Source organism: Mercurialis annua, linkage group LG2 (genome assembly GCF_937616625.2).
Source record: "Mercurialis annua linkage group LG2, ddMerAnnu1.2, whole genome shotgun sequence".
In the NCBI taxonomy this organism is placed as follows: domain Eukaryota; kingdom Viridiplantae; phylum Streptophyta; class Magnoliopsida; order Malpighiales; family Euphorbiaceae; genus Mercurialis; species Mercurialis annua.
The window spans coordinates 44,964,100-44,979,309 of NC_065571.1; the positions used below are offsets into that span (position 1 = coordinate 44,964,100).

The 15,210-nt window shown below is 34.0% G+C and overlaps 1 protein-coding gene across 1 annotated transcript; it reads left to right on the forward strand.

The window, feature by feature from the left end:
* Positions 1 to 5,232: 5,232 nt before the first annotated feature.
* Positions 5,233 to 13,729, forward strand: LOC126668856 (protein TIC110, chloroplastic). The gene is made up of 15 exons (XM_050362068.2): positions 5,233 to 5,897; positions 5,974 to 6,033; positions 6,146 to 6,269; positions 6,429 to 6,497; positions 6,613 to 6,711; positions 6,946 to 7,012; positions 7,518 to 7,582; positions 7,659 to 7,753; positions 7,920 to 8,043; positions 8,142 to 8,246; positions 10,698 to 10,914; positions 11,078 to 11,232; positions 11,935 to 12,060; positions 12,160 to 13,146; positions 13,265 to 13,729. Exons 1-15 carry the CDS (start codon positions 5,386 to 5,388, stop codon positions 13,505 to 13,507), a joined length of 3,048 nt encoding a protein of 1,015 aa, XP_050218025.1. The 5' UTR covers positions 5,233 to 5,385; the 3' UTR covers positions 13,508 to 13,729.
* The last annotated feature ends 1,481 nt before the right edge of the window (positions 13,730 to 15,210 follow it).

Genomic DNA, 15,210 nt, shown 5'->3' on the forward strand with positions numbered 1-15,210 from the left:
AAAACCAAACCAAACAAAACCAAATCCAACTAATCAATTCAATAATTAATTAATTTTTAAATTAAATATAAATAAATTTATTAGAAAAATCTATTAAAATTATAAATCTTAATTATTTCAATATTTTTTTATTCCGATTAAAATTCACTCCGACTAATAAATTTAGTTAAATTAAATTTTAATTAATTTCTATATAAATTTTAATTAGTTAAATAAAAAATATAAATTAAATCAACTAAAGTTAATATAAAAAAATATTAATTACCGCTAATTTTCTCCTTAAATCTATCCAAAAAAGACGATTTTCTGCCCGCAAAAAAAAAAATCAAATCGACCGCCATAATTTTTTGCGGCGGTCGTCTTTTCCAACCTTTCTTCCATGGAAGACCCTCGTCTGTTCTTCCTCATGGAAGAACAAAGATCGCGTTCTGTTCTTCCCCTTGGAAGAACAGACGCGGATTTGTTCTTCCATGGAAGAACAGGTCGAGAAAGACCGCCGGAAAAATTTCCGGCGTTCGCTTTGAGCTGGCGGGGAACTTTTGTGTTTCGGAGTAGATTCGGTGAAAAATTAGCGAGTAAAACATTAAGGAAAAAATCTGTTCCATTCGTCTTAGCGAGGAAAACATCAGTGATTTTTGAATATTTTAATTTTATAATTTTATCTATTTAATAAAAAAAATTAAATTAATTACGTACCAATCATTTTATTATATAAAAATAAATTAATATTAATTTTTTTAAAATATTTATGAGTTTTAAACAATAATTTTAAAATTAATTTGATTTAGTTGGATTTGGTTTTATTTGATTTACTCTTTGGTTTGCTTAGGTTTGGGTTAGTGATTGGAAATGTGTCATATCAGTTAATTTTGATGAGTTAGAAGTGACATGGCTGACACATAGACAATAAATCCGGTCCGATTCAAAAATGGCCGAAAAAAATATAACATATAAGATTTGGTTAAATATGGTGGTTTTTTAAATGTTTGACTAAAATTGACCCAAGGCGCAAAAGTTTTGCATTTTGAGGTGAATAAACCTTTTTAATATCATCTAAATGGTCCTTTAAATCATCCAAAAATGTAACTTCTAAGTATGAAAAATATTTGATTTTATTCTCAAAAAAAAAAATTGATTTTTACCGAAATCATTCACTACTCAATTTTCTCATCACCTTAAATCATACAAAAATGTGATTGCATGTGAAGTTTGAGCATCAAAAATCTCATATTTTTGTTAAAAACCGAAGTTCTCTTTGAAAAATCAAAACTCATACATGATCATGCTAATAAACCAATTTTTGTACATAAATTAAGCTTTTAAACTCATCAGTAATTTGCTAAAAAAAAACTCATCACTAAAACTCATCAACACAAAAGAGCACCAATGAATTTATGTGTAAGAAAAAGGGTTAATTTCATATAAAATCGCCACCTTTACACTTTTTTTCATTTTAATCACGTTCTTTAAAAAGTGTCAAATAAAATCACCACCTATCATTTTTTTCAAATATATCACGAATGTGAAAATTTGGTGTATCTTTGTTGACTTGACAAAATGCCTTTTTGTTTTTCTCAGTAAAAATTATCCCACTTTATTTGTATTATTTATTTTTTTCTTATCATGCATGTGGACACTTGTCTCCTTAGGTGTCTACATCAAGGCAAAGGCAATATTTTTTTTATCTTAAGTCAATTAAATAGATATTTTGTCGATTTTCGAACGACTACAAAATCTTTTTCTCGGAAACCGTTTTCATCTTATTTTATCTTTTATTTAAACTTTTAAAAATTATATTCCGTATTAAATCAACATTTTAATATTTAACCAAATTTTTATTATTATGACCGAATGTTACAAAAACACCATCCATGCAAAATAACTAAATCAAGTAACCATTCATGCATACCAAACACATAAAAATATTAAATAATTATTTTAACCTAACAATGACCTCAATTGATATTCAAAATATCGATTCCTAAGTGTAAGCTCCCTATAAAATTCCCAATTTTATCCATTTCCTTTAAAATTCTATACGCACGAAATATAGGGTATTACAGATCACCAGTGTCGGGGTAAGTCATAAAATAAGTCTCGATCGTTTTATAAAGTACTCGTCTTGTTTGATTAGATACGAGGTTGAACTTGGTGGAATTATCTCGGGACTTGTATCTAGAGTTAACTCGGTGGAACTATCCTGGGACTCATATCACTCGTTTGGATTTGAGAAGTGGCATGAGTTAAGTCGGTGGAACTATCTACGGACTATGCCACATGGTATTAGTTAACTCGGTGGAATTATCTCGGGACCATACCATTCAGATTAAAGAAGCTTTGTGATGATAGGTTTGAATGTAGTTCGGATCGATTATGTTATAAGTTTAAGATTAGGGTGTCAATCAGATCTAATATTTGGATTGTTTTGCTATATGTTTTGATACATGTTTATGCAATTTGTTTTGTATAATACTGTAAGTAAATATGAACTCACTCAGTGTCGACTGACCCCCTCATACTGTTTTCCTTTCAGGTAAATAGCATTTTGGCGTGACGGACTTCTATTCTTGTTCCAGAACTCTGTACCTTTGAAGTATGTAAAGAAAAGAAGATTTTAATCGATAGAGATGCAGTAGTCGAGTCCTAATGATGTGTTGTGTCTGACAAATAGTTTTATTGTATCACATATACTCTGATGTTCTGGTTATCCTATGATAATATAAGTTTGTATATATCGTATATGGTTTTGAATTACGCTTATGATAGATGTTTGATCGTTTGTATCTTTGTGTTATCGCGGAAAGGTTAGAATGATTTTAGACTTGCTACGGGTTCCGGAGCAACCACTCCCATTCCCTACCGCCGGTCGCGGCCCACAATTTTGGGTCGTGACAAGTGTTGCGATGGATGATGACTGCAACAACTATTTGGGGCTGCCTGCACTAGTAGGGAAGAACAAGAGCCAAATCTTTTGTTTTATTAAGGAGGTAGTTTGGAATAAAATCAAAGGTTGGAACGCAAAATTTCTTTCTCGTGAGGGTAAGAAGATTTTAATCAAAATTGTTGGTCAATCTATGCCCAACTATGTGACGAATGCATTCCTTATTCCGCAAAAGTTTGAGATGAACTTGAGCATACGATGAATAGCTTTTGATGGCGTTGAGATCAAGTTAGCAAGAAAGGTATTAATTGGGCAAGATGGGACAAGTTGTGCGTTCCAAAGAAATATGTCGGCTTAGGCTTCAAGAAAATAAGAGAATTTAATGTGGCTATGCTAGCGAGACAAATGCGGTGTTTAGTTAACGTGGAAAATAATTTGATGTTCGTATGTTTAAAGTAAAGTATTATTCTATAGCTCATCGTTTCTAGAAGCCAATTTAGGGTCAAATCCTAACTTTATTTGGAGGAGTATTTTCGAGGCTCAGGCGGGAATGAATTTGGGGGCAAGAACCCGTATTGGAAATGACAAGAAGACAAAAATCTAGAATACCCCATGGCTGTTTGGATTGGGCTCATGTTATGTTAATATAGTTCAGCCGCCAAACTTGTTAACTGCCAGTGTAGACCAACTGCTTGCAGTCGACGATAATGATTGAGATGTTGACTTAGTTCGAGATATATTTGAAAAGGATGACATGGAGAGGATCTTGATTGTTCCAGTGAGTAGCCGTAATGTGGAAGATAGGTGGTGGTGGACGCTTGAACCAAAAAGTAACTTTCTAGTGAAGAGTTTTTATTGAGCAATTTGTGGTAACATCAGTGAGCAGCCGAGTGATGTTTGGGGGAGGATTTGGAAGGTTTTAGAGTTACGTTACACATTCAGAATTTTTGTGGCATCTTTGCACGTGTTTTTTACCAACTGTCGATGCCCTTGCTAGCCGTAGGTTCTTTGTTTATGACATTTGTGTGGTGTGCAATGTTGCTAAAGAGTCAACTTTCCACTTGTTGCACATCTGTTTTATGAAGAAAGAGTGTTGGAAGGTCACTAGATTGTTATTGGCTGGTGGGTCTTCAGATAATGTGATGGATTGGTGTTCTGGGCGGCTCCACAACCGTGCGATGGAGGAACAGTCCTTGATAGCTTTTATTAGTTGGAACCTATGGATTAATAGGAACTACATTGTTTGAAAGAAAGCTGTTGGTTCAGTAGTGTCCACTACAGTTGTAACTTGTTTTCAATTGTCTTCTTGGGAGTCGGCTCAGTCAAGGAAGGGTAACCTCAGAGAAGCGGTACTCGAGAAGGAAGATGAGTTAGTTAACTGGAAACCTCCGCCTGAAGGTAGGATGAAAGCAAATATTAACGTAGCGGTGTTGGCATTGTTGTGAGGAATCCGCATGGGAGTTTGTTCAAGCTCGTAGTTGCAATTGGGTTGGAGCTTATTCTCCGAGAATGGCCGAATTAATAGGGATCTGGGAAGCGCTAAGCTGGCTCAAAGGTAGATCAAATATTATCTTCGAGTCGGATGTGATGGAGTCAGTGCTGAAAATCAAGAATCTAAGTCTTGTTGATCGAGATTTGCTTATTGATAATTGGTTGGAGATAGTACATAAGTTAGATAATATTATTTTTGTTTTTATGAGGCGATACGTGAATCAGACGGCGCATGTTCTTGCGCAACATACCGATTCCATTTCAGGTCTTTTGGAATGGTTTTGTCACTTTTCTGAATTTCTCACTAATGTAACTGTTTTGCATTTGATTTAATAGAATCATTCTTCATTAAAAAAACATATTATAAAATAGTTTAATGATTATTTCCATTTTTAATTTTTTTTAATAAAATGTCTAAAGTTTTTTTTTGAAAATATAAAATGTCTAAAGTTAATATGGGAAAAAGCTATAAGGAATTCAATTTTAAAAGCAAACAAGTGATAGCCCGGTTAGCTTCACTCATAACGCACCTCCCAAAAGGTGTAGGGTGCAGCCAGTAGGTTGAGTTAAAAAAAATGAATTTTTAACTAATCCCGCTAACCATATCTCAGATAGAAAAAAATTAAGATTTATTTTAAAAATAAATATGTAAAATTTATTTTAATTTTAGATTTCATTTTCTTATTTAAAATGTATAATTTTTTTATAAATGAATTCCAATTTTTTTAAATGAAGAATGATTCATTTATAAATAAATTATATAAAAAAAGAATATCAATTGATAATTGAAATTATTCCAAAGGGGGTTAAGGTTATTTTTGCACATAAAAAATCATTAAGGTCACATACGAGATACGGCCGCAACACGAGGCTCATTTGTGCACCTTCTCCACTGTTTCTAAATTCTATCTAAACTTTTATCCTCTTCATCTTCTTCTTTATTTCCTTCATTTCTTCTTCGTTAAACCCTATAATAATTCTCCATTCCAAAAACGCCGTCGTTTGCCGCAGCCATGAAACCTTCTCTCTTAACAACCTCTTCTCCGACGTCATCCGCTCCGCCTTTTCTCTCCCCTCTCCGTCTCACGACCCCGTCATCTCTTACCCTCGATAAACGACGCCGTTACCGAGTTTCAATTCCTCGGAACTCATCGGACCAATCAACTGATGCCACGTCGGACGATTCTACTACCTCAGATAAATCCAGAGTGTTTGGAGGGAAGAGAGAGCTCACTGGAATTCAGCCTGTGGTGGCTAATCTGTCACCGCCTGTTAGATTAGCAACCTCAGCTATTATTCTTGCTGGTGCTGTTGCTGCTGGTTATGGATTAGGGTTTAAGTTTGGTAAGAGCCGTAATTTAGCTTTAGGTGGCGCTGCTGGTGCTGGTGCTGCTGGAGCTGCTGTTGCCTTTGCTATTAATTCTTGCGTCCCTGAAGTTGCGGCGACCGATTTGCATAATTATGTTGCGGGATTCGATGATCCAAAAGCTGTTAAAAAGGAGGATATTGAGCAAATTGCCAAAAGGTTTAACTTAAAGAATGTCTCATTTTTGCTTTCTTGATTTTATTTGGTTTCTAATGGTGAATTTTATATTTCTTAGATACGGTGTGAGCAAGCAGAACGAGGCATTTAATGCCGAGCTTTGCGATATTTATTGCCGGTGAGAGTTGAAATCGGACTTATTATCAATTGGATGGAGTTTTACTTACTGTAAATTAATTTGCAACAAGGTAGTTTGATTAATTCTAGTTTGTATTGTACTTTGTTTTTAGGTTTGTGTCATCTGTCCTCCCACCGGGAAGTGAAGCGCTTAAAGGAAATGAAGTTGAAACAATAATCAACTTTAAAAATGCATTGGGTATTGATGACCCTGATGCTGCCAATATGCATGTTGAGGTATTCTCACATTTATCTGCCATTAGCTTCGCTTACGACCCTTACCTTATGTGAAAAAACAAGCAATCTTTATAAAAGGAATGGTGATGCTGATGATTAAACATGGCGAGTGGGCGTTTTCTTATATTTAAACTATTACTTTGCATTTTTTTCTTGAAGATTGGTAGGCGGATTTTTAGGCAAAGGCTTGAAACTGGAGACCGTGAAGGTGATATAGAGGAGCGACGGGTATGTCAGTTTTGATTTCATTTATTCATTTCTTATTTTGAATATGATAGCCGTCTATGTGGGAGTTTGAATTGCGGTATGGAGCTTGACCATTATTACTGATTCTCCAGTGCAGGCATTTCAGAAGTTGATTTATGTATCAACTCTTGTTTTTGGAGATGCATCATCTTTTCTTTTACCTTGGAAACGTGTATTCAAGTTTACAGACTCTCAGGTACTATTCATTGCATTTATCCATGTCTAGTCTATCTGGTTGTTTTAATCCCTTTTTATGCAATTGCAATATTATTATGCGAATGTCTCTTATTTATTATCTGAATTTTAAGTTAGTGAGACGTGTACATGTAATAAAGTTCACAGCCTCTCATGTATGAATTGGTTGTCATCCTCTAGATTTTTTTTCATGGTTGGATATTTATTTCTGTCTGCTTAATCTTGATTACTCCAGGTTCAGATTGCAATTCGTGATAATGCCCAGAGGTTGTATGCTTCAAGGCTGAAGTCTATAAGTAGAGGTAAATGCGATATAGATATTGATAGAGTTCTAATGTGTTTGGTGTTATCCATATGGTACTGTGTTTTGTGGCTCTCAGGACTAATTAGTTCTATTCTATGCTTGGTGGTTTATAGTTGGCGGCCAACTGTATATTCTCTACTTCTTTATCATTAATTACCAGTCAATTGTTCATGCATCAAATCCTACAGATCTGTGAAAGAGCAACCAATATGCGTTGTTTTAAAAGTTCACATACTTATCCTCAAAAAAAAAAAAAAAAAAAAATTCACATAGTTTATTTGTTACACCTATCCTTTTGAAGGGTGGAGGTAGAACTGTTGTCAACTTATAAACATAGAATAAGTTTATTTCTTACATCTATTAAGTCTGGCATGCTTGAAATTTCTTTTTGATATTGTTTTTTTGTTAATAGTTGCAACAATTAGATTGTAATTTCATTTTGCTAGTTACATCATGTCATTTCAGTTATTTGCTAATATGTTTCCCTTTCATATCATAAATAGATATCGATGTTGAGGAGCTTGTAAGCCTCAGGCAAGCACAACTTCAGTATCGACTTTCTGACGAGGTTCTCTTTTTCTCGCATAGCTGTGTTGATTTAGGCCATAATTGGTCATTTACATGGTGTGTTGTGTTTCATACAGCTTGCAGAGGACTTGTTCAGGCAGGAAATGAGAAAACTAGCTGAAGAGAATATATCAGCAGCATTGAATGTCCTAAAGTCCCGGACTAAAGCTGTGTATGATCACTATCACTCCATTAAATTGAAGCTTAATAAGTCAAATTCTTAGTCCTAGATTTTTAAAGAAGACATATTCGTTCCTCTATAGAAGTGCTGCTTTCCAAAATCGTTCAACATTGTAGTGCATGTCATTTGCATCATCTAATTAAATTGGGTTGTACAGCGATGGTGTCAAGCGGGTTATAGAAGAGCTTGATACAATATTGGCATTCAATAATAACCTTATTTCATTAAAGAATCACGCTGATGCAGCTTCCTTTGCCCGTGGTGTTGGCCCAATATCTTTACTAGGTGGGGAAATTAATGAAGCTTTTGCTTTCCTATTTTTCGTGAATGATTTTTAATGTTTTAAATCCACAAGTTGGCACTAATAAAACTTTGCGACCTAGGTGGCGACTATGACAATGAGAGAAAGATGGATGACTTGAAGCTCCTTTATAGAGCATATATCACAGATGCTTTATCTGGTGGTCGTATGGAAGAAAATAAGGTGAACAAATCTCTGTTTGTACTTCCTATTGTGCTGATTTATTTTTTATTTTAGTGTTGTAGCGTTTTGCACAGTTACGCTTTTATATGACTCATAATAACATATTCATTAGTTCAATTGATTTATGTACCTAAGGTACAGGTAACCACACTGGCTTGTCTTTTCCAAAAGAAGAAAAAAACATTCTTGCACTGTGAAGTGATACAAACGGGACCTCGAATTATGTTTTTGAGATTGTAAATACTGAGTTTAGATAAGATGGGTGAACTTTGATAAAATAAAATTAAATGTGTGAACTGTGAAGCTGAAATAGGATCTTATGATGCAGAGTAATAGTGCTGGAAAACAATATCAGCATTCACATGGCCGAGTATGAAAATTCTAAGAAGGATATGTTGATATACATCAAAGGATTGGAAACAACATATATATAGTACAAAAGATATATATATATATATATATACATATATATATATATATATATATATATATATATATATATATATATATATATATATATATATGTAGCACTAGCACCTCCTGAATATACGTACAAATAGAGGTTGAGATGCTTTAGATATAGTGCAAATGATGGTAGATTAAAACTGAATGTATCGATACAATGATGATATCTAGAGGCAGGCATAGGTTTCCAGGTTAAACTAGTAAAAAATGTGTTAATAGCAAAAAGGCATTTCTGTATATCTAGTAGATTGTCATTTAGTCTTAGTGATATGAATTTTGGTTCATAGCTCAGAGTGGAACTACAGTAATATTTTTTAGTAAAAGAGTGCTAAATGTCGTGCACTATTCCTTCTTTATAACAATAATTCTCTTGATTATTTACTTTTAAAAAAAATAAATAACAAAGTCGTGCTAGATTCTGGTAGGTAGTGTTTGTATCGTGTTGGAACTTTAACGAGTGTTGACGGGTCATTTCCATGCTTTATCAGCAACCTTCAGTTTTATATAAGGAAAGAGCAATTCCATGTAATGGGTCACTGCATTCCCCTATTTGTTTGAAGGGGTATAGTTCTTTCACGGCTCGGTTTTACAGCTTGATAAACTTACCTTCTGTTATGAATTCTAAAGGCATATAGTTCATAATACACTATTGATGTCAAAATTATTATATTTTTATTATATTTTCTGTTGTATGTACCTCAAGTATTCTCCCCTTTGCTGCTTCAGCTGTTATGATTATCTCACCATCTTTGACTATACTTCCAAATTTCTAGCGTTCATAATACATGTACGTGCAAACTTAGGAGACTTCTCGTGGTGGATTTTTCTATATCATTGACGATTTCGCTTTTTAATTTAATAATCTAGTCCTTTACTAGGACCGTGCATATTGACAAGGGTCATATTAAATCATTGAGGTTGGGAACTACACTTGTTTTCTCATCCCTTTAACTGTAGGGAGATGCATCATCTTTTATTGTGATTATATTTGTGAATCACTACTATACTATATTGTAAGACACCCACCTTAGTAACCATAGTTGTTAAAAGCGCGCCTGAGGCGCGCTAAGGCGCAAGAAAAGCGCATAGCGCAGGTGGTGCGCCTCAGAAACACCTGAGGCGACCACCTTCATCCAGGCGTGCCTCAGGCGCGCTAAAGCGACGAGGCGATGTCTGCGAGGCGCAAAGCGCAACCTCTGTTACCCGGACACTTCAAGAAAAAAACAGGCGAAAAAGAAAATAAAGGAGGAAGAAGAAGAAATGGCAGACATGCGGCGCTGCTGTGGCTAGGGTTTGTTTGGAAAATTAGAATACGACAGGAAAAGAGAATAGAAGTTTCCTTTAATGTCTTATTGGGCCTTCTTTAGTCAGCCCAAGACCAATATTATACATTTAAAGGCTTTAATATATACTAAATGGGGTCTTTTAACATAAGTAATGGTTAACTTTTTAAATGACTCTTCTTTTTAGCAAAAAAGGCCAATTTAGCTCTCTAAATGTAAATTAAAAATATATTTAAGTTCATAAAATAAAATTTAACTATTAAATTAGTAAATAGAAAATAAAAAATCATGTAAATTAGTTGACTAGTAAAGGTATATTTATTTATTTAACTACAAATTAGATATTTTAATTTTTTTTACATATATGCGCCGAGCTTCACTCGGGCGTGCGCTTTTTTTGCGCCTTGCGCTTAAAGCTATATAGGACCCTTTGCGCTTCGGGTGCGCCTTGCGCTTTAACAACTATGTTAGTAACTTTGTTTTGCATGTGAAAATAAGTTCTATACCAACAATGAAATGTTTTGATTCTTTGGATTACTCTCCGCCTGATTACTTAATCATTTATTTATCTTGATATGTGATTCGACTCATGAAAATTCTTTGATTTTTGGTGTTCATCATCAATGAGTTATTTTATAAGTCACACTCATATATGCTGTATTATCCTCTAATCCTTTTGCTCTTTTTTGTTTTGTTTTGGTAGCTTGCAGCATTGAATCAGTTGAGGAATATATTTGGTTTAGGGAAAAGGGAAGCAGAAGCAATTACACTTGATATTACCTCAAAGGCATACCGTAAACGACTTGCACAGGCAGTTTCCAGTGGTGACTTGGGAAAGGCAGATAGCAAAGCTGCCTTCCTTCAAAATCTGTGTGAAGAGTTGCACTTTGATGCAGGAAAGGCAACTGCGGTACATGAAGGTAACACATATTTTCAGGCCACCGATTTCACTGTCATGCTGAGATCTTTAACTATTCTCTGTATTTGTTGCTGGTTTCAGTTTTTTTTCATGTGTTGTAGACGTGAAAAGTTCAGTAACGTTGAGTATTGTAATGTAAAAGTGAATTATTTGTCTTGTTATAGAAATTTATCGGCAAAAGCTCCAGCAATGTGTGGCTGATGGAGAGCTTAGTGAAGAGGATGTTGTTGCTTTGAACCGTTTGCGTGTCATGTTCTGCATTCCCCAACAAACTATTGACGCCTGTCACTCTGACATATGTGGCACTTTGTTTGAAAAGGTAATGCCACTTTTGATTTTTGATCCTTATATATGTCTGCTACTGATTATGAGGGTGGGTATCTGACACAATGGAACACTAAAGAAACACATGATTATGGACAGGAGAAATACTTGCGTGAACCAAGTTCGCCACATAGAATTATGAACCATCCATTTATTGTATTACACGTGGCAATAATAGATGTTATAACAAATCAATAAATATCATATTAATTGCTTATATTTTAACTATAATTAATGTGATATTTATTGATTGGTTATAGCATCTATTATTGCCACGTGTTTATAATTCTACATGGCGAACTTGGTTCACACAAGAATTTCTCTATATTTATGGAGAATTTGAAATATAAAAGTTAGTATGACCAATGTTATGGTCTAGTTTGGCAATGATAAAAGAAAAGGTGATGCACTCGTTTTTGGGGTTGTTGGTTTTCCTTGAATTGCTCGTTTTCTTCGGAAGTTACTAGCAAAATTTGATTTGCGCCATTAAGTACAAGGATTTCATGTACTTGCTGTTTAGAATTCTGCTTACGTTTTCAGAGACACTTCCTCCTGTGCAAATAAAAGTGATTTTCTCTTCTGAAATTAAAAAGATATGAACATTGCTGTCGATTTTGTTTACTTGATGCTAGTTTTTACTGCTAATTGTTTGCCGAGTAATTGAAATATGCTTACCCTGGTTAGTTTGCATTTTCAGGTGGTCAAAGAAGCAATTGCTTCAGGTGTTGATGGTTACGATATGGATGTGAAGAAGGCAGTGAGAAAGGCAGCTCATGGCTTGCGATTAACACGGGATGCTGCTATGTCAATTGCCAGTAAAGCTGTGAGCATGTTTTCAGATTGCTCTACAACATTAAATTCACACGCTTCAAAATTTGACTGGTTCGCATTTACTCTGTTACATCTGTGATCTGCCTTGCAGGTTCGGAAGATTTTCATGAACTATATAAAGCGAGCACGAACATCCGACAATCGAACCGAGGCTGCCAAAGAACTAAAGAAAATGATTGCATTCAATACGTTGGTTGTAACTGAACTGGTGGCTGACATTAAAGGGGAATCTTCTGATACTCAATCAGAAGAACCTTCAAAGGAGGAAGAGAAAGATATTAAAGAGGATGAGGAATGGGATGATGAAGAGTGGGAGTCCATCGAGACTCTTAGGAAAGTAAAGCCCAGTGAGCAACTTGCTGCGAAGATGGGTAAGCCAGGCCAGACAGAGATAAATGTCAAAGATGATCTTCCTGAAAGAGATAGGACAGACCTTTATAAGACATATCTGCTATACTGTCTAACTGGGGAGGTGACCAGGATTCCTTTTGGTGCTCAAATCACCACAAAAAAGGATGATTCCGAGTATGTTTTCCTAAATCACCTTGGTGGCATTTTGGGTTTGACTGTAAAGGAAATTGTGGAAGTACATAGGGGCCTCGCTGAGCAAGCTTTCAGGCAACAAGCTGAGGTTATTTTAGCTGATGGACAGTTGACAAAAGCCAGGATCGATCAGCTTACTGAGGTACAGAAACAAGTTGGCTTACCACCAGATTCTGCGCAGAAGGTAATTAAGAGCATTACAACAACAAAAATGTCAGCTGCCCTTGAAACTGCTATAAGTCGTGGAAGGCTTAATATACAACAGATAAGAGAACTGAAGGAAGCAAATGTTGATTTGGACAACATGATATCTGAGAGGTTACGAGAGAACCTGTTCAAGAAAACAGTGGATGAAATTTTCTCATCAGGTACTGGTGAATTTGATAAAGAGGAGGTCTTTGAGAAAATCCCTGCAGATCTCAAAATCAATGTTGAGAAGGCAAAAGGCGTCATTGATGCGCTCGCAAAGGCAAGATTATCAAACTCACTAATTCAGGCTGTGGCACTACTGAGGCAGAGAAATCATAAAGGAGTGGTATGGATTCTATGAGCATGGATGTTGAACTTTTTTTCTTTCATTTTTGGATATTTCTCAATATTTATGCTTATAGGCATTAAAGTTTATTTATTAAAAGTTGAAGTGCTTTCTGTAGGTTTCGACTCTTAATGACCTGCTGGCTTGTGACAAAGCTGTGCCTTCAGAGCCATTGACATGGGAGGTGCCGGAGGAGCTAGCTGATTTATTTACAATATATATGAAAAATGAGCCAGCGCCGGAAAAGCTGTCCCGCTTGCAGCAGCTGCTGGGAATAAGCGATTCAACAGCTGCTGCTCTCGGTGAGATGAAAGATAGAGTATCATCAGTTGGCGCAGAAGAAGAGGAGTTTGTATTCTAACTGGCATAATAACTGTGTTAGACATGCAGAATTAGCGAGTGATTTCAGGTTCTGCCCATTTGAAGATTATGATTCTTTTGGAGGGGTTGTTCCTAGTGTAACATATGTTGATGAAATTTTGATAGGCACTAAATTAGGTATAGATTTGTTGAATCCACTATTTCAGAGTATATTTGGCTTTCAATAAATTTCCAAAAATATGTTTAGTGGTTGTTGCTTAAATTTTCCCTTTTAGCAAGTCTTTAAGAGCCTCAGTGAGCCTAAAAGGAATAAGAGCATTTACTATGCAATGTTAAATTGACATGCTAATGCTATGATTATATCTAATCATTAAATTCAACTTCAATTCTATGCTATACACCATCTAAATTTAGCATATGCTATATCTTATATTAAATTTAGCATGAATTATAGCATATACTAAATTTTAACAACCAATCAAAATTTATTTTTAGTTATAATTTTATTTTTTGCATTATTTATTAATTTTTTTTTTTAATTTTTTTTTTACAATTTTGATTGATTAAATTTTAATTACAGACCACACGCCCATATAATAAAATAATTTATAAGATATTTAATTTTTTGATAATTCATCAATTCACTTAACAATTCTATTTAAAAGAGCTTATTATTATATCAAATAAAAAAGGGTTAATGTCATAAAAAATCACCAACTTACACGTTTTTTTTATTTTAATAACGTAGTTTAAATTTTCTCATTTTTATGCACAAACTACCACTTTTTCTCAAATTCATGCACGGTGCTGAGGTGTCACGGCTCCATTGGTATAATTTGCTGAGGTGGAGGTCAATTTACACCTATGAATGAGTGTCATCTCAGCACCGTGCATGAGTTTGAGAAAAAAGTGGTAGTTCGTGCATGAAAATAAGAAAATTTAAACTGCGTGATTAAAATGAGAAAACGTGTAAAGTTCGTGATTTTTTTTTACATTAACTCAATAAAAAATAAAATTTATAGTTCTATATTGCTGAACCGAAAGGCAGCATTTCCGTACGTGATCGTAGTATATTTTAAAAAAATTATAAAATATATGATTGATTTTTTTTTTTAAAACATAATAAAAAATTAATGGATAATTATCATAGTAAGCAATTATAATATTTTTTTTAACATTATATATTAAAAATAAATTTAGAAAGTTATGCTAAATGTAGCATTTTATTATTTTTTATGCTAAATTTAGCATAAGAAATGACAATGAATTATGGGTGCTCTAATGTTGAATAATAAAAAAGGGTTAAACATTTGGTGAAATGAAAGGTTTTGTTATGTCCTAACTTTTAACAGTGCTTCAATTTTTGTCCGTTTTTTTTTTCAATTATTCTATCTTATTATTGATTGTATTTTTTTAATAATAATGAATATTTCATTAATGAAGAAACAAATATACAACTTCATTAATGATTAGATAAGAAAGCACATTTAAGGAGTAAAAATAATTTTAATTTAATTATATAAATATTTAAAATATTATTAATTTATACTATGAGAAAGATAATTATTGTGTTGAAATTGTAATTAAATTTTGAAAAGTTAAATTTATTATTAATTTTTATATTGTAGAATGTGATAATTAGTGATGATTTATGGAATATAACAAAAGTAGTTGAAATTGATGAAGGTTAATATTGGTATTGTTCAAATTAATATAGTAAATTTGCTTATATTTTGCGCCTAA

Bases quoted from the DNA above. Each gene is read 5' to 3' on its own strand.
- LOC126668856 (XM_050362068.2), top strand. From the start codon at position 5,386: ATGAAACCTTCTCTCTTAACAACCTCTTCTCCGACGTCATCCGCTCCG. The intron at 6,270-6,428 runs GTATTCTCACAT...TTTTTCTTGAAG, and splicing joins CTGCCAATATGCATGTTGAG to ATTGGTAGGCGGATTTTTAG. The intron at 6,498-6,612 runs GTATGTCAGTTT...TCTCCAGTGCAG, and splicing joins GTGATATAGAGGAGCGACGG to GCATTTCAGAAGTTGATTTA.